Raw genomic sequence first — 23,140 nt, forward strand, 5'->3', positions numbered from 1 at the left:
AAGCCAGGGGCTATGAGTCCAAAGAGAAAACTTAAAACCTCCATTCTGACAGACAGCTCCACAGAGACTAAGGCCAAACCTTAAGAAGGGAGAATCACCTGCTGAGCATTGCAATTCCCATGGAAGACAGAGAATTGCTGGTGCCCAGAGATTCATATGATGAGATTTATCTCAACATTTGCTCCTAACTTTCTATGTGTTCACTGTGTTTTGATATATTTTAATACATTTCATAGGATTGGCCAGTCTTCTCTCCAGCCCTCTCCACCCACCTTTTGTTGTTGTTACTGCAGTATTACAGTGTATGTCTGTTACAGTTGTCACTCTGACACAAGCAAATCCAGAAAGCTTTCCTGAACAAGCTAACAGAAAGGAAATAAATTCTCACCAACAATACTTAATGGTTAATAGTCTGTAGTCTTTCTGTACTATAGAAAGTAGGACATGGGAAATCTGAACTGAGGATCTAGGCTAGAGGGAAAAAAAGGAAAAGTATAGGACTGTGGGGAATGAATAATATACCTTGTTCTGTACGCATGAGAGTGGGGACTTCAGAAGTCTCTTAAGGGTTCACCACTTGTGAATTATGCATCTCACTCTCACTAGTAGGCGTAAATGCATAATTCTAATCTGTTCTTATTACTTATTTATAACACACCAGTAGAATGTAAATTCTATGCCTCCTTTGTACAAGCTGCACATGCTACTTACGGTATGCAGATATCTCAAGGAGCCTACACAGACAACTTTCCTGGTGTAGCACATCATTCCCAATTAAAAGACCTAAACGTCTAATGATAAATTAAACTTATTCTTCCCCAGTTCACAGGTGGATCATGCAGGGGTGTGTGCAAGAGAAAAGGGAGAGAATTAATAGAAAATAAGTATTCAGCTTGACATAACCTACTCTGCATTATTATCATTGTTATTTATTATAGTTACTGTAATAAACTGTATATGGTTGGGGAAAAGCCTGCAACAAATACTAAATTTATGAGATCGGGGACAGGTGATTGTTCTTTCTTTTCATGTAGCTGACATTGATCAATTTGTATTTTTCCCTGATGATAGTTTTTGCCATAATAACTGTTTGGTGGCCCTTTACTATTGAGTTATGATTGCAACACACTCCACATACGAGAAGGAGCCTGTGAACTTTATATCCTAATGTGGGCATCCTGTAGATACACAATAATACAAAGCATCTGACTACACCACCTGTTATCTGTGTACCCACAAATATGATTTATTCTGGTAATCCTAGTTTAATGCATCACATCAGATTGTGGCAGTTATGTTATCTGATGACATTACTGACACTATATGACATGGCTAGGTAGTGCAACACATCAGCTAAAAAAATGTAAACCTTTACAGGGTCTTTTTTTCCCCCTATATTAAAGATTAAGAGAAATTGAAAAGGACCCTTTTCCCAACTACGTATTAGGAATGAATCCTCAGCTGTTGCTGAATTCTGCTCAGCACTGCTAAGAAGAGAGGGAAAAGGTGGCTTTACACCACTTTTATCTCCCTCCCAATCCTAGGGCCAGCTGGAGGCTGGCTCAGCTCTTGTACAATTTAGAACATCCTCAGTGCTGCTCTAAATTGGTCTGGCTAGTATCAGGGCTCAGCTCACCAGTGCGATTGCCAGAGTGCAGTGGTTCTTTGGCCATGCCCCTTTCTTCTTGGCAGCACCCCAGATGCACTTTTCTCTGGATCTGGGAAGAGGTGGTATGCCAGCTATGGAATCTCTTACATCAGGGGAATCCCTAAGTGGATGGTAAAACTTGTTTTCCATCTGCCTTTCACTGCTGAAGCAGTGGAAATCATGTGGACTGAGGCAACCTTATCTAGCTTTAGAAATATATAGCTTGCTACTACTTTAAGACTTCTAGGCCCATTGCTCCTCTGTTTTACACTAGTTATAAACTTACTAATGCAGGAATTTCCATAGTTCATCAGACCCAAGAACCATGTAATTCAGTATCCGGTCTCTGACAACAGCCATCACCAGATGCTTTAGGGATGAGGTGGGCAAACTACGGCTCACGGGCCACATCCGGCCCGTGGGACCGTCCTGCCCGGCCCCTGAGCTCCTGGCCGGGTAGCTAGCCCCTGGCCCTTCCACTGCTGTCCCTCCTTCCCCGCAGCCATGCCGCCGCGCGGGCAGCACTCTGGGTGGTGGGGCTGCGTGCTCATGCAGGGCAGTGTGGCAGCATGTGTGGCTCCGGCCGGGAACTGCGGCTCCAGACATGCTGCTCTGAGCGGCATGGTAAGGGGGCCAGGGCCAGGGCTGGGACCAGGAGGTTGGATATGGGGCAGGGGGTCCTGGGGGGAAGTCAGGGGACAGGAAGCAGGGGCGGTTGGATGGGGCAGAGGTTCAGGGGGTTTGAGGGGCACAGCCTTCCCTACCCAGCCCTCCATACAGTTTCAGAACCCCAATGTGGCCCTTGGGCCAAAAAGTTTGCCCACCCCTGCTTTAGAGGGAGGTGTAAGAACCCTGCAGTAGGCAGTGGTGCAATCTGTCCCCCAAGTTAAGTCTCATCTTGAGATCTACTAGCTAGATATTGGTGTAAGTCCTGAAACATGAGGTTTAATATTCCTTTAAAAAATTTTGATATCACTAATTAAGATAACGCTGGATAATCTTGTCATCCATGTAAATGTCTAATCCCTTTTTGAATCTTATTAAATTCTTGGCCTTAACAGCTTCCTGGAGCAATGATTTCCAGAGTTTATTTTATGTGGAAAAAATATTTTCCTTTGTTCATAGATTTGGATTCCAAAGACAGAAGGGACCATTGTGATAATCTAGTCTGATCTCCTGTATAACACAGGCCACAGAACTTCCCCAAAATAATTTCTAGAGCATATTTTTTAGAAGAACATCCAATATAGATTTACGAATTGTCAGTGGTGGAGAATCCATCACAACCCTTAGTAAATTGTTTCAATGGTTAATTACTCTCCCTGTTAAAAATGTATGGTCATGATTATCCACCACAACCTACAAATCTTTTTCAGAATCATTGTGTCCCAGGATAGAATCCCCCATCCTGTAAGTATGGTCTACATTCTTTGTTCCTAGAACTGTACATTTATATTTAGCTATATTAAAACACACATTGTTTGATTGCGCCCAGTTTACCAAGTGATCCAGATCACTCTGAATCAGTGAGTTGTTCTCTTCATTATTTACGACTTCCCCAATTTCTGTCATGCACTAATTTTATTAATGATGATTTTATGTTTTCTTCGGTGTCATTGATAAAAATGTTAAATAGTGTAAGATGAAGAACCTATCCCTGTGGGACCCAAATGGACGTAGACTCACTCAATGACAATTCTCTGTTTACAGTTACATTTTGAGACCTAACAGTTAGCCAGTTTTTAATCCATTTAATGTGTCAGGTTAATTTTATATAATTCTAGTTTTTTAATCAAAATGTCATGTGGTATCAAGTCAAATGCCTTACAGAAGTGTATGTGTATTACATCAACATTATTATCTTTATCAGTCAAACTTGTAATCTCATCAAAAAAAGATATCAAGTTAGTTGGACAGGTTCTATTGTCCATAAAGCCAATATTAATTGGCATTAAATACATTACGCTCTTTTAGTTCTTTATTAAGCAGGCCCGATATCAGTCGCTCCATTATCTTGCCTGGGATCAATCTCAGGCTGACAGGCCTATAATTATCTAGGTGATCCTGTTTTCCCTTTTTAAAAATTGACACAACATTAGCTTTATTCCAGTCTTCTGGAACTTCCCCAGTGCTCCAAGCATTGTTGAAAATCAACGTTAATGGCCTAGCAAGCTCCTCAGACAACTCTTTTAAAACTCTTAGATGCAAGTTATCTGAACCTTCTGGTTTTAAAATCTCTAACTTAGTAGCTTCTGTTTAACATCCTTCAGAGATATTAGTGGAATGGAAAGAGTTTATCATCACCACATGAAGAGACTATACCATCTGGTTTCCCCCAAATACAGAATAGAAATATTTATTGAACACTTCTGCCTTTTATACGTTATTGGTAATTCTATTATTTCAATCTAGTAATGGACCAATAGGATTTTCAGGATTCTTCTTTTCCCTAATATATTTTTTAAAACTCCTTATTATCCTTATGTCTGCTGGCCATCTATTTCTCCTTGTGTCCCTTGGCTTTCCTTATCAATTTTATGCAATTCCTAACTTCTGGTTTATATTAATTACTGTCAACTTCCCCTTTTCTCATTTGGGGTGTGTGTGTGTGTGTGTGTGTGTATGTGTGTATATATATATATACACACACACACAATGTATGTCTATACACACACACAAACACAACCATCTTCACTTCCGCTCTAAACCGTGTAGTTTTTTTAATTAGCATAGCCTTCTTCCTCGATTGTGGCTTTTTGGACATCTGGTAAGGTATTCTTAAAAGATTCCCAATTATTCACATTCTTCTGATTAAATTCTTCCCAGGTGATCTGGTTCATAATTGTTTTCAGCTTTTAGTGAAACTGACCCGGTTAGAGTACCTAATATGTATGTATTACTGTTCTGGACTTTATTCTGCTTGCACATTATAAGTATGATCAAGTCATGATCATGTGTAGCTAAGCTCCATTAATTTTTAATTCTGTGATCAGTTCCTCTTTATCTGTTAGGACAAGGTCTAGTATAGAATTCCCCTGTGTTAGTTGCAACACTTTTTGAGTTAAGAAATTGTCATCTATTGTGTTTAAAAATTCCAAGGATTTTATAGTATTGGCAGCATGAGACTTCCAACATATGTCACTCAAATTGAACTCCCTCATGATCAAGCAGCTTTTTCTCCTACACATTGTAGAGAGGTGCATAAGGAAGTGGTCATCCTGTTCCCTAGCATGATTAGATGGTCTGTAGCAGACACAAACTAGTACCCCATCTTGTGTTTTATCTGTTAGGACATTGATCTATAAACAGTCAAGTTATCGTCTGAGTTATCAGTGACTCAGAATCAAGTAATGGTATTTTTGACATAGAAAGCCACTTCCCTCCCCCTTTGCCCACCCTATCCTTCCTAAATAGGTTATAACCCATTGATTTTAACATTCCAGTGGTGAGAATCATCCCACCAGGTTTCAGTAATATCAAGTAGATTGAGATTATGCTCAGAAATGACCAATTCCTCTTGTTTGTTACCCAGGCTCCTAGCATTGGTCTATAGGCAGCTAAACAAGTTCTCCTCTTCATGTTCTTTGATTAAGTTCTTAACATTTTGATTCTGCGCTGAGTGCTCATAATGTCCCTCTTTTTGCCCTTCCCTTTTGTTATTAGTTTAACCCTCTCCTGTCTACTTTAGCCAGCCTGTCCCTGACAAGATTGGTCCTCCTCCTACTGAGGTGCAGGCCATACAAATTGTACAGACACCTCTCCTTATAGAATGTGGACCAATGTTCCACAAAGCCAAAGCCCTCTATCCTCCACCACTTACCTGGCCAGCAATTCACTTCCAGAATCTTCTGCCTTCTGTCTTCCTTTGGTCACGGGGTAGGTGGGATTACAAAAAAGATTGCTTGGACATTCTTCTTTTTTCAACACACTTCTGAGTTCCCTGAAGTCATTATCTGTGAGATAGCCCCCAACACAGTGTCATTAGTGCTAATAAAAATGTGGAGTCCGGTGGCACCTTAAAGACTAATAGATTTATTTGGGGAAATTGTTTTTGTAGTGAACCAACCACTTCCAGTCCCTATTCAAGCCCAAATTGATGGTGTTAAGTTTGCAAATTAATTGTAGTTCAGCAATTCTTTGAAGGTTTTTTTGTTGAAGAATGGCTACTTTTAAATCTGTTACTGGAGATTCATTGGTATTGACACCTCCTCATCAATTATTGGGAGTGTACCACATACACCCTGATTAAATTGGCCTTCAACATTGGTTCTCCACTTGTAAGGTAACTCCCTTCTCTTCATGTGCAAATATATATTTATGCCTGTTTCTTGTAATTTTCACTCCATGCATCTGAAGAAGTGAGTTTTTTACCCACGAAAGCTTATGCCCTAAGAAATGTGTTAGTCTTTAAGGTGCCAGCAGACTCCTCGTTGTTTTTGTGGATACAGACTAACATGGCTACCTCTCTGATAATTAGTGCTAATGTGAACCATTAATAGTTTTAATACCTTTTAGTAACGTTTTTATAGTTGAATAGTTTCTCTGTTCTGGGGAACCCCTCCCCACCAGTATTCCATTATGTGCATCTGATTATGCCTAGAACTCTGGGCTTCAAGAATTGTGTATCCTGCCCCTGTTCCTTCTCAGTCAATGACAACCATCTGCACTGCTTGTACTGTCTCGGGGAGGCACACGTTGTAGTGAGGTGTAATATCTGCTGCTCTTCTCCTAGCTGTATCCATGAGATTCTACGCCTTCCAACAAGGAGGCTAAACATCTAGACTTATTGGGAAGAAAGGCATTCACGTGTACTAGCCTTCAGTTTCAAAAAATTAACTATCTCAACTATTCAAAATTCACAGACTTTGTAGACAAGCTACCACAGCAAGACAGAGCTCACTTCCAGGCTCTTACTGATAAACACATGGCCAGAACTGCACATCAATCAACAGTTGAAGCAGCAGATACATCATCTAGGGTTGATGGCAATGGCCATCAGAATGCACTGTAAGTCATGGTTACATGCCTCAGGATTTCTCAGGGAGGTCCAAAACACTGTAGAGGACTTGCCCTTTGATGAAGCCCACCTTTTCAATCAAAAGACTGATGAGTCCCTACACACTTTAAAGACCTCTAGGGGCCCCCTGCTCCCAAAAGGTAATATCACTGGCAGCCTTACAGACCTAGACAATTGTCTCAATAATTTTATCACCAACGATCTTATGATCCTCATTGTAAGAGACAGAGAGTACAAAAGTCTCACTTCTCTGCACCCACTAGATCTTCAGCACCATCTCAACCCCAACCCCTAGTGAAAAGATATTTGTGACAGGAGTTCATAAGCTGCAAACCATTAATGATACCACCACTACCCAACCCCCACATACCACTTGCGGGTCATTTAGCATTCTGTTACCACAACTGGAGTGCCATAACAGACAAGTGAATATTATATGTCATCCAGTCTGTCTATACGATTGAGTTTACTTCCCTACTTCCTCCAAAACCCCCATCCCCGTCCCTCTTCAGGGACCATTCTCACCAGGAGATTCTCAGTCAGGAAGTGGAATCCATCCTCCAGCAAGGAGCAATGGTGCTGGATAGGTAGATGTTCTAAGAGAGAGATTTTTACCTCTACTTACTTCCCAATCCTCAAGAAGAAACAATCTTCCCAACCTCAACCAATTTATTCACAAACTGAAGTTTCTCATGGTCACTCTGGCATCAATAATCCCTTCCCTGAAAAAGGGCATTGTTTAAAGCTCTTGATATGAAGGGTGCTTATTTTCACTTGGATATTCACCCCACACACAGATGTTTCCTCAGATTCCTGATGGGACCCCAAAAGTACCAATACAGAGTGCTCCCATTTGGCCTTGTCACTGCCCTCAAAGTTTTTATCAAGGTCTTCCTGGTAGTAGTAGCTCATTTCAGATGGAACAGCTTCACCATTTCCCCCAATCTCAACGATTGATATCTCATTGCCAGGACATGTCAGAAAGCCCATGAGATAACCTCACTGATGCTTCAACTACTTTCTTCCGTAGGAGTCAATCAACTTGGAAAAGTCTGTGCTCACTCCAACACAGACTATAGACTTAATAGGGACCACTCTAGATTCAGTCATGGTGAGAGATTATCTGCCAGAGGACAGGTTTTGAGTGACCTGATAGGCCAGGTTGTATGCAACCCTTTAGCTTCAATCAGAATTCCCCCTGCCCCTTCTGGAGCGCATAGCTTCATGCACTTATGTTACTGGATTCACCGGACTTTGCCTATGGTGCCTTCAGATGTGGCTCCTCATTGTGTATTCACCAACCAAACACAACATGAATACCATTTATTCCAGAGTAACAGCTTCTCTAATGTCATGGCAGGATCCTCATTGGGTGTGTGGGGGCTTCCCATTCCTGCTATCCTCACCAGATAAGATGATTGTTACAGACACTCTTTCTTAGGCTGGGAAGCACGTATAGACAGCTGTATGGCCCAGGGCACTTGGACACCTCAAGAGGCCAGGATGCACATCAACATTCGGGAACTCTGGATAGTTCGGAAAGCTTGTAAAGTCTTTCTGCAATTCATTGAGTCCCTCCATGTCCTCATAATGTCAGACAATATGACATCCATCTTTTACATCAACAAACAGGGAGGAGAAGAGTTGGCATTCCCCTGAGACCTCTTCCACTTAGTTCCCCAAAAACTCAGTTTGACTTCAGTCTCATTCCACAGGTTCCTTTATTTGACATACAGCAAAGCTATGCTGAGTTGATCAGGCTCAAGCATAGGGGATGGGTATAGGGCATACCACAGATCCAAAGTTACACAGAAAACCTCTTCCTTTATATACATTTACACATTACATTGCATTTACGATTCATTTCATCACAAATGTAGGGATTGACTTGGTTACTTTGCAGAAACCAATCCCTTTACAACATGCTTTATCCACACATTATCCATGTACATCTTACTTTTTACCTTATTTCATGTTCCAGGCTTATCTTGTTCATTGTTGTTTTGTCCGTTGTAAATGGGTCTGTGGTGAAGAAGAGAACCCACCCACCAGCACAGAAGGGGTTAAAGAGAGCCTGTGGGCCCAGCTAGCCCTGCCCTGTTATACCAGCAGCCAATATCTGGCCTGAAGGGGAGAGAAAAGGAGGGAGCCTGGCTCAGTTTGGGGCTCATTGGTGAAGAGGCAGGAGCTAGCTACGTCCCAACTGAGGGGAAGGATCACTAGCCTGCCAGCCAAGGCAGCCACCAGGAACCAAGCACTGTCTTCCTGGCCAAAGGAGACTGAGAAAGAGGCGTAGGAGCACCCAGCCTAAGAGGAACCTGGGTGACTGAAGCTGAGAGACATTGTGGGTCCGACCCCACCAGACTTATGGCTGCCCCACCTGGAGGACCGCAACAGGTTGACCAGGGGGTGCTACTAGAGATAAGCCACCAGAGGAACTTGGACTATAGGGGCCAGGCTCCAAACTGTAGAAACAGCAGTAGGAAGTGGCCCTGGGCAATGGATGTCGACTCCCTGCTGAGAGGTCCCCTACTTTGGGCTGGGACCCGGTGGACTGGGTGGGCCCAGATCTCCCTATTCTCTTGCCTTAAAGACTGAGGCACCTTGACCACAGAAGGAGGGAGCCAGAATTCAAATACTCCAACCACTAGGCAGCCTGGATGTCCAAGCCCCTGATATAGGGTCCCTGAGTATTCCCTCTTAATTTAGCTAGTACAGACATTTTGCCTCTTAGCTTACTGATCCATTTTCCTATTTTGGTTAGCACAAACATTCTGTTTCCAGACTGCTGCTCCATTTACCGCCTTAATCCTGGCTTCCAAGAAATGAGGCCTCACCCGTGCCTAATAACTCATGTCAAGCCAGCCGTACAAGAATCAAATCACATTGCTGGCAGCTTACCTTCCAGGGACGCAAAATGTGCTAGCAGATGCCCTCAGCAGACATTTTGCCATCAATCATGAGTGGAAATTGCATGATTCAATAGTAAACAACATTTTCACTCAGTGGGGGACTCCCAACTGGGATCTGTTCACCTCCCAAATGAACAAGAAATGCAACACACATTGCTCCAGAGATGCTCTAGGACTATACCCTCAGGGCAATGTTCTCCTTCCCTAGTTGGGTCATCTGAGCTATGCTTTCCTCCTTTACCATGCCTACCTCGCGTCTTGGGACAATTCATCAAGACAGTGCATGATCTTCATTGCTCCCTATTGGCCCAGACAGGTTTAGTTCCTGAACGTCCTATAGCCATCATTCTGCCCTCCGATCACATCCAATTGTTTCCTGATCTCTTGACTAGGAGAGGGGCAGGATCCCAATTCTGAGACATTTCATCTCATGACTTGGTTTTTAGTTGGGCATCAACACTGGAACTTTCCTGCTCAGAAACCGTACAAACCATCCTTAATAACAGTAGAAAGAGTTCCCCTGGGAAATCCTGTTCAGCTAAGTGGAAGCGTTTCTTTCTTTGGGCACATCAGAAGTGCCTATCTCCCAAGTAAACAGATATTTCCTTCATTTTGGGCTATCTTCTCTCTCTCATAGTGGCGGGCTTTTCTCTCAGCTCTGTACAAGTCTGTCTGGCAGCAATCAGTGCATGTCATCCACCAGCAGATGGGTATTCAATTTTCACTCACCTGTTGATTCTCAGATTCTTAAGGGGCCTAATCAGAACCTTTCCACCAGTAAGGAAGCCTACCCCTCTTTGGGACTTGAATCTTGGGTGCTGTCAGCTCTCATTAAGCCTCCCTTAGAGCCAATAGCTATATGTTCCATGTCTCACCAATCGATGAAAATTGAATTCCTTGTGGCTATCCCTTCAGCCAGAGTTGGGAGTCCTAATGGCAGATCCTGTATTCCATAAGGCCAAACTCTCTTTACGGCTACATCTGAAATTCATTCCAAAGGTGGGTTCGGAGTTTCACATCAACCAGACAATCCACTTAACTATGTTCTTTCTGAAACAGTATGCATCTGTGGAGGAGAGGAAGCTTCATTCCCTCAATGTACGACATGCTTTCGCCTTTTACCTACAAAGGACAAAATTGATTAGAAAAGTCTCCCAGTTTATAGTTTATCACTATAGCAGGAAGAGTCCGAAGTCAAGCTGTCTCGTCTCAGAGGATCTGTAGGTTGATCTCTGGTTATGCTTACCTTCCTCCCCCACAGGCGGTGAGGGCTTATTCTACAAGAGCACAAGTGATATCTATAGCACTTCAACAAGTGCCTCTGGTTGACATTTGTAAAGCAGCTATGTGGACTTTCATTAATATGTTTGTGAGATAGTATGCTCTAGTACAGGATTTTGCTGCTGAAGCATCCTTTGGGACAGGGGTCCTTCAAACAGCTCTGCCACCTGCATCCTTGCACCCTCCTCCTTCTTGAGCACTGCTTGTCAGTAGAATACACATAGGGACCAGTACTTGAAGAAGAAGAGGAGGTTACTTACCTTATAGTAACTGGTGATTCTTCAAGATGTGTGCTCCTTATCTGTATTCCACTACCTAGCCTCCTTCCCCACTGCTTTGGGACCACACTTGGATTTGCAGTAGAGAAGGAACTGGAGTGGTGGTTGGCCCATCCAGCCCTTTAGCGCCTCTGCTGGAAGCATGAGGAGAGCAAGGACTCATGCACGGACCAACGGACATGGCTTTCAAAATTCTCCAACTCAGTCGCATAGGGCATGGGTGTAACCCACAGTGGAATACAGATAGGGACCTCACATCTCGAAGAACCTCCAGTTACTATAAGGTAAGTAGCCTCCTTTTTTTCATCTTCCTTTTAAATATCACAACAGCACAAACTAAGTGTAGGCACCCTTTACTAGAGGGGCCTCTGAACTTTTTTTGGGAGTGTTCCAAGGAAAAGCCTGTGTGCTGCGATCTAGCCTTAGAGACTACAACTCCCATGATGCCTTCGGGAAATGGGGGAGACTTCCTCGTGCAGGGAGAGCAGGCGGTGGACTCCATTTTGGGAAAAGGGGTGAGATCGCTGCTGTGGAGCTCTGTCCATACCAGGAGCTGCTGCTAGGAAGCCAAAAGTTGCTGCTAAGAGCCTGCAGGGACTTTGATGGAGCAGGGAGCCTCAGAGGCTGTTGGTGGCTTCACTAGGGTCAGAGCAGAGACTGTTGCTGTGCCTAGAGCTGAGTGAGGTGGGCCTGCAGTAAAGGAACTGAGAGTAACCCCCACTCTGGTTTGGGAAAGTACTTGCAACGGAAGGGGCACAGCAGAGAGACTGAGTCTGAGGTGAGGCAGAGTGATCAACCCAGGACCCAGAGCTGCTGACATTTGGTGGGGCCAGCTCCAATTTCAGAGGGGTTGTGCAGCTTTTTGCCTTGGCTGGACTGATACACAGAACTAACAGAGTGCTGTCTCCAGCTGCAGATCTCCAAGCGCGCCCACTCAAGCAAGCGTCTAGGACTCTGAAATCCAAAGGAGTGTTCACTGCGGGGTGGGGTAAATGGTGGCAGTATAAATTCCAGTTACATACGTTTCATTTATTACTGTATGTTTTATTTGTTAATTGTTTTTTTTCAACTGCCCCTGTGGATTTAAATTAGTGGTGACATATAATCTTAGTTTGTTATACTCTGTTTCCTAAATAAGTGGAGGATGAGATGACAAAAACAAAAGATTTGGGAAATTACCACATAACTATCTCAGGGGGGTGATTTTAAAAACAAATATTTGAGTCCCCAAGGTCCCTCTGCACTGTCAACACCTCAGAAAAAGAATATTATACCTGTGTACTTCAAAAAGAATGATTATCCTGCTAGAAGAGAAAAATAATCTTTTGGTTTGAACAGGTTAAGGAGGAAAGAAGCACTATGCCTCTACTATGAAAACATAGCAACTTATATGAAAATATTCAATCATACTTGGACCAAGGACAGACCTCTGCAGGACCTCACTAGATATGTCCACCTAGCCTGTCAATGAACAATTGATAACTACTCTTTGAGTATGTTTTTTCAACCCATTGTACACATACCTTATAATAATTTAATCTAGAGCAAACTAGGTGAATACAGTTTAGTTACTACCCACATGAGAGTACTAAATCAATGCTTTGAAGTCACTACAGATCAAAACATGGTAAGAGGACCCCTTATTTAAGGTTAATTTATTTCATTTCAGTGAGAGCTTTTGGGGAGGAAGAGTTGCTATCCTAGCACCTAGATACAGATCTCAGCCTTGCTCTGGCCATTTGTACCTTTCTGGCAAAGCGGCCATAAAACCAGCTTAACCAGCCTCTGAAGATTTCTATGGCACAACCCTGTCCCACTTCATAACGGACATAGCTGAGGAAAAGTGGGCGAGGCCAGAGTGCCCTTGTAATTTGGTGATCCCTAGTTACTGTAATAGGTCCTTGGGTTCATAGACAGCCAGGATTCTACTCTTAATTGTGGTAGGGACCATAATTTGCAGTCAGGTGGTGTACCAATCACCGCTCATCTAGGCCCAATAACTGGGCCTCAGTGTGTAAATAATATGGTGACTGGTGCTCTATAAATCCTGAAAACAGATACCATACTATGACTTTTGCAGGTAATTAATGAGCTTTGTTGCATTTTTAGGAATATGCGGGAAGGGGAAGAGCTGTCATTGATACCCAAGGGGCAGAGACAGATAATACACTTGTGATACATCTCTTTTTAGGGGGACAAGGTGGATGAGGTAACATCTTTTATTGGACCAACTTCTGTTGGTGAGAGAGACAAGTTTTTGAACTTACAAAGACCTCTTCTTCAGGTCGACTTTGTCTCTCTCAAATCCTGGGACCAACATGGCTACAACGCTGCATACATCTCTTTTTAATCATTCCCTTATTTTTTATTTTTGTATTGTGGTAAGGCATAAATGCCCTACCACGATTGGGGCCCCAGTGTGGTAGGTGATGTGGTTCCTGGTCTGATGAGTTTACAATCTTTTTTGATAAAAGATGAAACAAGTAAATGTAAGAAACGGAAGGGAAAAAAAGGAGGAGCAAGGATGAGGGTAACAGTAATAAGATGAAGTAGTTACATATACAACTTGATTTGTAATTATTTGAAAGTTTTTCCATCTTTGTACTCTCTTAGCATGGTTAGCTTAGTTGTGCTGCTATCAAAATATTAGTTTCTACGTTTTATTTATTTCTGAAAGTGGTAATGGGATGACTTTTGTCTCAATTATTTTTCTGAGAATAACTCTGGGGTTCCTTTATACAAGTCACTTTGCAACCAAATCTCTCCTGCATCTCATCCATGCAAATTCTGATTTTCACAACTGCTGGCAAACACGGGTGTTTGTGTGTGTGGGGGGGGGGGGGGGGGGAGATAATGTGGCCTTCAAAGTTGATAGCAAAGTGTATTGCCAACCACAGCTTTCATTCTTCAATACTAGGTAACAACTAATATTGCATCCGTTGCCATTGCATTATTTCTAAATGTTCTGAAAAGTGACTGTCTATTGTGGCATTGTTGTGTTGCATATTATCTTTCAATTACTACACGTTAAATTGGATTAGTTTAAAAGTAAAGTGATAGAGTTTTTATTGACCCTGCAAACTGAGGGTCATTCTATATACTTTCGGCATAATGCATTGATTCTGCTATCAGAATTTACATTGGTGGTTAATAAAAATAAGACATTTAGTAATCACTATAGTTAGATTTACTATGATATTTAAGGTATTAAGTAAGTATTAGGAGTACCACAAATACCACAGTGTAATAGTACAGTGGTGTGCTAAATGTCAATTTTAATGTTATCCACTGTAGTTAACAATTCTGAGGATATGTGAGCCAGAAAAGAATCCATCTCACTGTATTGGCTCTGCAGTCATACAGAGGTAAAAGAGAGTTAAAATAACAATTTTGTCATAAAAGTATATAATTGACTTAGAATACGCACATGGGTTAGTTTGTTATGTAAGAAGTGTTCCTACATAGTCATTTTTCTGACAATCTGGGCCTATCTAAGTTACTTATTTGCCAGCAAAGGGAGGAGAGACACAAGAAAGTGATACAAGGTAATCCACTTCTTGTCCTTGGCAGCACAGGAATCTGGTACTGAGTTCTGGTCCCGAATTTGGATTTCCTATTGCCACTAGAACCTTTTAGTTTATTTTGTTTTGACAAGTAGTACAAGAGAGAGAGTTATCATTGGGAAAGCATAATGATGAGTGTTACATTCCGGGCTGCAATCCAGACCCATGAGGGGTGGTGTCAATGTCTGCCCTGCAACTTTGAGTGCCTCACAATGTTTTGCTGATGTAGCTCCCCGCTTGGGCCACTCACAAACAGCCTACCAGCATGACGGTGACATCCTAGTGACCCCAACACATTCTCAGGCCCAAATTTTCCCAAAAAGGTGTGTTCTGCACTGGCCAGTCCTCTCATGGACAGTTCAGATATTAAAGTTCCTTTGGCTCTGTAAAGGGTCAATGTTCAACAGTTTGCTACTTTACCTGGAGTTACCAAACAATTCAGCTTAAACACTGCATTGGTTTAGATTAAAAAATAGAACAAGTTTATTAACAAAAGAAAATAAGATTTGAAGTGAATTCAAGTGTCAAGGTATTAGTCAGAAATGATTACAAGAGAAATAAGGATAAAACACTTTCTAGTATCTTAAAACTTAACAAGCTAGACTTGGTTCAAGGTAAAATCCTTACCACATGTTTCCAGCAACATGGCTGACAGAATTCTCAGATCAGAATATCCCCCCAAAGTCAAAGGACTGGTTCCTTTGTTGTCTTAGGTTCGAGAGAGAGAGAGAGTGCTGGGAGTTTCTGCCCCTTTCTTGTATAATCTAGTTAACCTTTGAAGTGCATTCTTCTGAGGGTTACCCCGCAAAGGAAAGTTTATGCAAACAGTAAAAAAGGCAACATGGAGTCTGCTGGTGGTAGTGTTCTTTCTTCTCACCTGTGTTTGCTGAAATACAAATTTGCTTTATCTCCTGCCATCTCTTCTCCCTGCCGGGTCAAGGACCCTGTTTACTATTTATAAGTAAATTGAGTTAAACTAAACCTATATTTCTTCTGCAAGATGCTTCTGCCTGGGCAGGGCTGTGTGGTTTGGAACATGTGCTAAGAACATCATACAGGGGGATTTCATAACTTTACATATAGTGTTGCTACATCCATTTCACCATGATATTGACCAGCAAGTTATTAGTTTCCAATGATACCTCAAAAGGCATATTTTGTACAAAAAGTATTACTATAGTGTGTAGGGTGTGAATACAGTGATGCTCGGGGAGGGATAGCTCAGTGGTTTGAGCATTGGCCTGCTAAACCCAGCATTGGAGTTCAATCCTTGAGTATATCTCAGTTATGTCATATTCATAGCATAAGCATAGTTTCATAAAGAATATGGAGTGAAACATCACCACAAGGTCATTACACTGTAGCGCAGGTGAAGAACATAAACTCCAAAGCAGAAGAAGCAATAGCTTTAATTTCCTAATGTGGGAGTGAGTAACATCATAAAAATTCTTCAGTTTCTGCTGAGAGTTAAAAGAAAATCATTCCCTCCTTATTGGGTTCATTTTGTAAATTGAGATCAATGAAATTCTTCCAACAACAGCTTGAAATCAATCATAAAATAGCATATAATTCATGACCTGTATTATAAATTATAGTTTGTTTGACATTAATTGGTGAGGTTTCCATGCACTGGGATGCATTTCCTTGTAACACATCTTCAGATAATGCTTGTGGATCCATTTCTAATGCATCTCAGAGTGATCTGTTTTTCATGTCCACAAGTGCCTACATTTGATCTTATGCAAATAATGCAATCAAGCAAATGGAAAACAAGATGTTGTACTAGAGAGCCTTGACAAACAGTGGCCTTATTATGTTAGAGGCCCCACCATTTAAATGTATATTTGTACCTGCAGTTGTTCGAATCCATTGATCCATTATCAACCACGTAGTGTAGTGATCAACTGCTCAATGTATAGTTGGTAGCCAGCATCAAGTGGAGTGCCCCAGGGGTCGGTCCTGGGGCAGGTTTTGTTCAACATCTTTATTAATGATCTAGATGATGGGATTAATTGCACCCTCAGCAATTTCGCAGATGACACTAAGCTGGGGGGAGAAGTAGATATGCTGGAGGGTAGGGATAGGGTCCAGAGTGACCTAGACAAATTGGAGGATTGAGCCAAAAGAAATCTAATGAGGTTCAACAAGGACAAGTGCAGAGTCCTGCACTTAGGAAGGAAGAATTTTATGCATCGCTACAGGCTGGGGACCGACTGGCTAAGCAGCAATTCTGCAGAAAAGGACCTAGGGATTACAGTGACGAGAAGCTGGATATGAGTCAGCAGTGTGCCCTTGTTGCCAGGAAGGCCAACGGCATATTGGGCTGCATTAGTAGGAGCATTGCCAGCAGATCGAGGGAAGTGATTATTCCCCTCTCTTCCGCACTGCTGAGGCCACACCTGGAGTATTGTGTCCAGTTTGGTCCCCCCACTACAGAAGGGATGTGGACAAATTGGAGAGAGTCCAGCAGAGGGCAACGAAAATGATTAGGGGGCTGGGGCACATGACTTACAAGGAGAGGCTGGGGGAACTGGGCTTGTTTAGTCTGCAGAAAAGAAGAGTGGGGGGATTTGATAGCAGCCTTCAACTACCTGATGGGGGGTTCCAAAGAGGATGGAGTTAGGCTGTTTTCAGTGGTGGCAGATAACAGAACTAGAAGCAATGGTCTCAAGTTGCAGTAGGGGAGGTCTAGGTTGGATATTAGGAAACACTATTTCACTAGGAGGGTGGTGAAGCACTGGAATGGGTTACCTAGGGAGGTGGTGGAATTTCCATCCTTAGAGGTTTTTAAGGCCCGGCTTGACAAAGCGCTGGCTGGGATGACTTAGTTGGTGTTGGTCCTGCTTTGAGCAGGGGATTGGACTAGATGACCTCCTGAGGTCTCTTCCAACCCTAATATTCTATGATTTTAACACTTGAATTGGTTGATTATAGTATTGTCAAATCAGATGGTGCCAGTAATTTTGCCAGTTTTGAGTTTAATTTTAAGTTTGTTGCTTTCCAAGTGAGAACTACTATAAATTCAACCCAGGTTTTTCTCCTGGTTCCTTTCCATTCCATGCTTTTTCGTTTTGGACTGATCTAGAGCCTGGTGAAGTCAGTGAGAAACTTTCCATTGACTTCCATAGGCTTTGTGTCAGGCCCTTAATTCTCTTCTTATTCTGCTTTCTTTTCATATTTTTTTTACCATTCTTTTCCTTACTTTTTGATGTTTTTTTCCTTTGCCCTCTCTATGGGCAAAATCCTGAGTTCCTTAATTAATCACTGAGCCAATGAGAAGGAATGAGTGAAAATCTAGTGGGGACCTCACAGCTGGCCTGTAGTTGCATCTGTCTTTCTCTACATTCATCTACCTCTCTTCTTATTGAATCTTTCCCCTCTTAGCTCCTTTTCTGTCCTTCACCACGCTATTTCTTTCCTTTCCTGCTATTTCACCCTTTCCTCACCTCTTTTCTTTCTGCTTCTCTTTTTTTACTACTTCCATTTCAGGCACTCTGATACTTATGGTGATAGGGGGCCCATATAGGTTTCTTAGGGTGTGTCTTCACTAGCAAAGTTAAAGCTGCAGCTTTAACGTGGCTGTGTAGTCGCGGCACCAGCGCTCTAAAAAAACTACCTCCTCGAGGGGAGGGGACACTGGTGCACTGTCTACACTGCCACGTTACAGTGCTGAAACTTGTAGCACTCAGAGGGGTGTTTTTTCACACCCCTGGGCGAGAAAGTTGCAGTGCTGTAAAGTGGCAGTGTAGACAAGGCCTTAGGTAGGTAGACAGATGCGCCTTTCTTCTCCCAATCTCTTAATTCTTTCACAAGTACCTCCTTCTTCAAACCCGAATGGGCACTTTTGGAAACCTCATATCCCAGGAATGTCTATTTAACTTAGGAAGAAGAGATGACCAGATGTATTCATGCAGTAGAACATTTCTGCACAAGTGTTTATTTTTAATGATCAAACTTCCCTTTTGTATTTTAGATGCTTCTTCCATTCTGCAACCCTTACTCATACAATTAGTCTCATTAACATTAATTAGTATGAATGGACTAATTGCATGAGTAAAGGTTACCGGACTGTTTCAACAGAAAGCATAAGCAAGAAGGTAAATGCATGTATGTTGCAGGATTTTAAAATATTCTGCAACATACCAAGCATTCATCATTCATTTTTAACAATTTCCAGAAATAAACAGGAAACCATTTACTGGCCATACATACAATGGCACAAAACTCCTGATTATACTCCTGAATAGGCTCAAAATCCAAAAATCAGGCACTGGGAACATAGCGTTTTTGATGTGGACTTCGTCCCAGATAGGGTGACCAGATGTCCCGATTTTATAGGGACAGTCCCAATATTTGGGGCTTTTTTTAATATGGGCCCCTATTACCCCCACCCCGTCCCAATTTTTCACACTTGCTATCTGGTCACCCTACTCCCAGAAGATTTAATGGTGTACCATTTTGATAAAGCATTTCCCCCAGGAACAATGCTGCTTAAAATGGTGGAGGGCGGAATGGGGGAGCAGGCACAAAAAATATCCCCATCTACACAAGAAAATCATACTCCTCTGGCCTGCAGGAAAGGAAAGGGAGATATATGCCTCCCACCAGACCACTGAGATTTTGTGCTTTCTGTAGAGTCCATGGAGAGAGGCTCCACAGGATAGTCTCGGACAGATTAGAGAGGCAGGGATGTGAACTAAGTCAAGTCCTTATGCTGTCTTGAGCTGTTATTGAATTGCTGCTGCTCATCCATTTCTCAGCCCAGGATTTGGTGTGTCACAAATCACTTTCCTCTGAGTCACACCCCAGGCACTTCCCTGCAGCCCCCACCCTTATTTGGTATTGTTCCTGTCATGGTAGCAGCAGGAAATACGGGAATCAGGGAAGCAGGAGCTCATGATGGTGATCCAGCTGGTGTAGTATGTGGAGTTTGCTTTTTCTGCTTACTGAGCCAGTCTGAGAGCCTGCTCTGGAATGCAATTCTCTCTCTCACTCACTCACAATGTTACACACATTTTTTGATGATTTTTTTTCTTTAGTTTTGAATTATTATTTTTTTAAACTCGCAGTTTGCCCTGTGCTTAATGGGAATCATATCTGCTTAACTGATGGTTTTCAGTTTGCAATAAAAACACAGGATTTGGTTCTCCTCTCACATTGATGTAAGTCAGGAACAATTCCAGCGTAGCCAGTGAAATTACATAAGTATAAAACTAGAGTTAGAGGAAAGACAGGTCCACAGCATTCTGTTTCTGAAGTATTTTTTACTTAGCTTGCATATACAAATATATACAAAATAATAATAGTTTAACGATATTTTATGTTTATTCCATGTTATATGTTTAATTCATTCTGGGAATACTTGTATTTGTTACGGCTTGCATGCAGAAAATTCAGAAATTTTCTGGGATGTTAAAAAATATGCATTAACATAAAACATGATTTTTTTTCATATGGATCATGCTATTCCCAAAGTCTCAATTTTGCACCCTTCATTGAAGGACTTGCTGAGTAAAACAAACAATTATTAACGTAAAAAATATAAATACAATTTCAGAAAATTATCTTTAGAATTGTTGTATATTCTTTTAATAGAGCTTTCCTTGTCAAACTGTGAATTGTCAGTAAAGCCAGTTGTCTTACAATAGCCAGATGTGTAAAACTGAAATACCTTTATAACATTTAATTAGCAAGGAAGCTAAGTTTTCTCCAGGAGAGTTTGTAAAGCAGTTCAAATCTACCTTAGAGCTAACTTGAGCAACTGTTTTGTTGTTATACTAATCAGACTGGTTTTGGACAATAGCTATGCGTTGTTCATGAAGCTGAGGGGAAATATGCAATGTGTAGAGCCTATGCCAGTTTATAAATTAATGATGGCCACAACAATGCTTTTCTTGAGTTCATTTCACATACAGTGAATTGTTGTATAGGATGAATCGTCATGTTTATTGATACTTAACATTGATGTGATGGATAACAATTTCTTGGAAAAAAATAATCCGGCTGTATCAATCAACCTGTGTCTGTGTGTGTCTTAAATATATATAATTAATTTGATGTGATTTAATCATCTCAGAAATATCAGATTGATTTGCTTTGTATTGGTGCTGAATATTGCAGCGTAGTTAGTGGCTGCATTGTGCAATGGGGCCATCAAAAACAAACTGAGTTCTGCAATCATGTTATTAGTCAGGATTTGCAATGGCCTGACATTCAGAACAAACAAATACCAAATCTGAGACATGTAGGAAGGGAAGATTTCCCCCACGCCCATCTTTTTTGGATTCAATACATTATTAAGCTAAATAAAAACAAGATTTAAAAAAGTACAGTCTGAAGTAAATTCTTATTTCCCTTTTTCATAGATTTAGCAGTTTTTATGCCACACCAGTTCTTGCTCACTGCATGCACGCTTGTTGGCTGTACAAACAGTTCCCAGGTCACCTTGTGTACAGCACAGCTGCCACCAGCTCACGTAGATGCCCCAGTCCTGACTGCTTTGGATTCCAGAACGATATATGTACAGTAAGTACAGATTTTCTCTTTCCTGACAGCACAATGGTGTATCCGTTTATGCAAGAATCCCAGTGAGTTCAATCAGGGAAAGGGTTTGTGACATAAAATTAAATTTATTATGATTAAATGCACAGAAGTGATTAGTTTAGTGGTTCTGTGAACCTTTGATTATCACTTGCCAACTTAATTTCCATTTTGTCTTTACGCAATCAGGATAACCTACATATGGGCATAGCCTCAGTGCAAACTTCAGTGCAGGAAAAATGTGCTGGTGATATGACAGTTTTGTAGCTCTTACGTTACATGTGTTGTTGTAATCATTTATCTATTGAGTACAAATATTGCATTAAAGAAGTCTTTAAAAAAGTACTTGCTCTTTCAGACAGCTACATAGAAGACAGCTTTAATGTGTGGCTTGATCATTTTCAGTACTTTTAAATGGATTTCGTTTTACAGTTGTACAAATACAGTATATGTTCAAACTCATTTAAAAAAACTCCACATTTCAATTATAATGTGAATCATGATTGAATATAATGGTGTGTTGCTTTTATTTCCAGATGGAAAGAACCAGTAGAAGTAAATGGAATTCTGAACTGCTATATATTGTATATGGCCAGTAGTGAGCAGAATTTTACAAATTGGAACATAATCTATAACAACACAGAGGTTTTTCTGGATTACACTATCCGGCAGCTTTTCCCGGGTACTGAATACCTCATAAAGCTAGCTGTAAGTTTTAAAGACCTGCAATGGGAGAGAAAAATGGTGAAATTCACTCTGTTTATTGTTAACACCTCATATTCATAAATATCTCATTTGGCTATGTTATTTAACCTTTTTATTTTTTTGATCTAAAGGCAGTCAGAAAGAGGAAAAATAACAAATGCTCAACATCACCAATGATCTTGCATCCAATACAGGGCTACAGGGAATTTATTTCATTTGTTTAATGACCTGGTTTTGTCTAAAATATTGTAGATATTTTATAAAAGGGAAGATCAAAAGCAACTAAGAGATTTAGGAGCACAAGTCCCATTGACTTTCAAGAGCAGAATATTTGAAATTGGCCACCTAAAGCTTCACATCTGTTCAGATCTTGCTCCAAGAGAGCCTTACCTTTCACCATAAAGCCTCATAAACAAAGGAGTGTGTTCGGGTGACACATAAATAGTTTGTGCAGAAAAAAATAGAAGCTTTTTCTTGTTTGATTTTTAAGTCTTTGAAAAGACCTTAATATTTTCATTGTAGTTTTTGTTCAGTAGTTTCTTTTGTTTTTTGACAAAATAGAACACTTTAGGTTCAATAGAACAACAGAAAACATCTGAATATAAACATGAGATTGTCCCTATTTGTTTTAAATACACTCTTCATTTTATAGCAATACTATATAAGGATATTTGCTTTGATAAATGCCATAGAAAAATATTCTGCTCTTGATTATGAATAAATTTACATTTATGTAGACTCTGTGTATGCATTCATTTTACTTAACATGCTTTGAATGTTCTAAATAGTATACCACAAAGAAAATAAACTACCTTCAAGTAACAAGGAATTGACTCAAACCCGCAAAACCAAGGACATTCAGTTTAATTAAGGCTAAGAAACCATTTTGGATTGAACTGTTTTGTGACTAGGCATTCTACCCCAGTAAATTGTATGGCATGTAGAAACACAATGTCCAAAACCTACACAAAATTAGTGTGTCATGCGGTTTTGTTTTTGCTTGATTGACATTAATAGGTAGTTTAGAGTTAATTTACATATGTGACACATGTTTTTTAGAAGCCCAATTATCATCTTTATGTTCTCTCTTTAAGTATTCCCCTGGAAAGTCTCTTGTACGGCCAAGTTGTCTTTCTGGCCAAGAAATATGGCTGACTTTGAAGCTCATCAGTTCCATTCCTGTGCTAGCCAGGGTG

The 23,140-nt window shown here is 41.1% G+C and overlaps 1 protein-coding gene across 1 annotated transcript in view; it reads left to right on the forward strand.

Annotated features, from left to right (window-relative positions):
- Positions 1-23,140, forward strand: part of USH2A (usherin) — a 558,238-nt gene that overhangs the window by 278,864 nt on the left and 256,234 nt on the right. The window contains exons 32-33 of the mRNA XM_026657662.2: positions 21,065-21,224; positions 21,776-21,947. Coding sequence (XP_026513447.1) covers positions 21,065-21,224; positions 21,776-21,947 — 332 coding nt within the window. The remainder of the gene's footprint in view (positions 1-21,064; positions 21,225-21,775; positions 21,948-23,140) is intronic.

This window comes from Terrapene carolina, unplaced genomic scaffold (assembly GCF_002925995.2).
Source record: "Terrapene carolina triunguis isolate 2854851 unplaced genomic scaffold, T_m_triunguis-2.0 Scaffold262, whole genome shotgun sequence".
Taxonomy (NCBI): domain Eukaryota; kingdom Metazoa; phylum Chordata; order Testudines; family Emydidae; genus Terrapene; species Terrapene triunguis.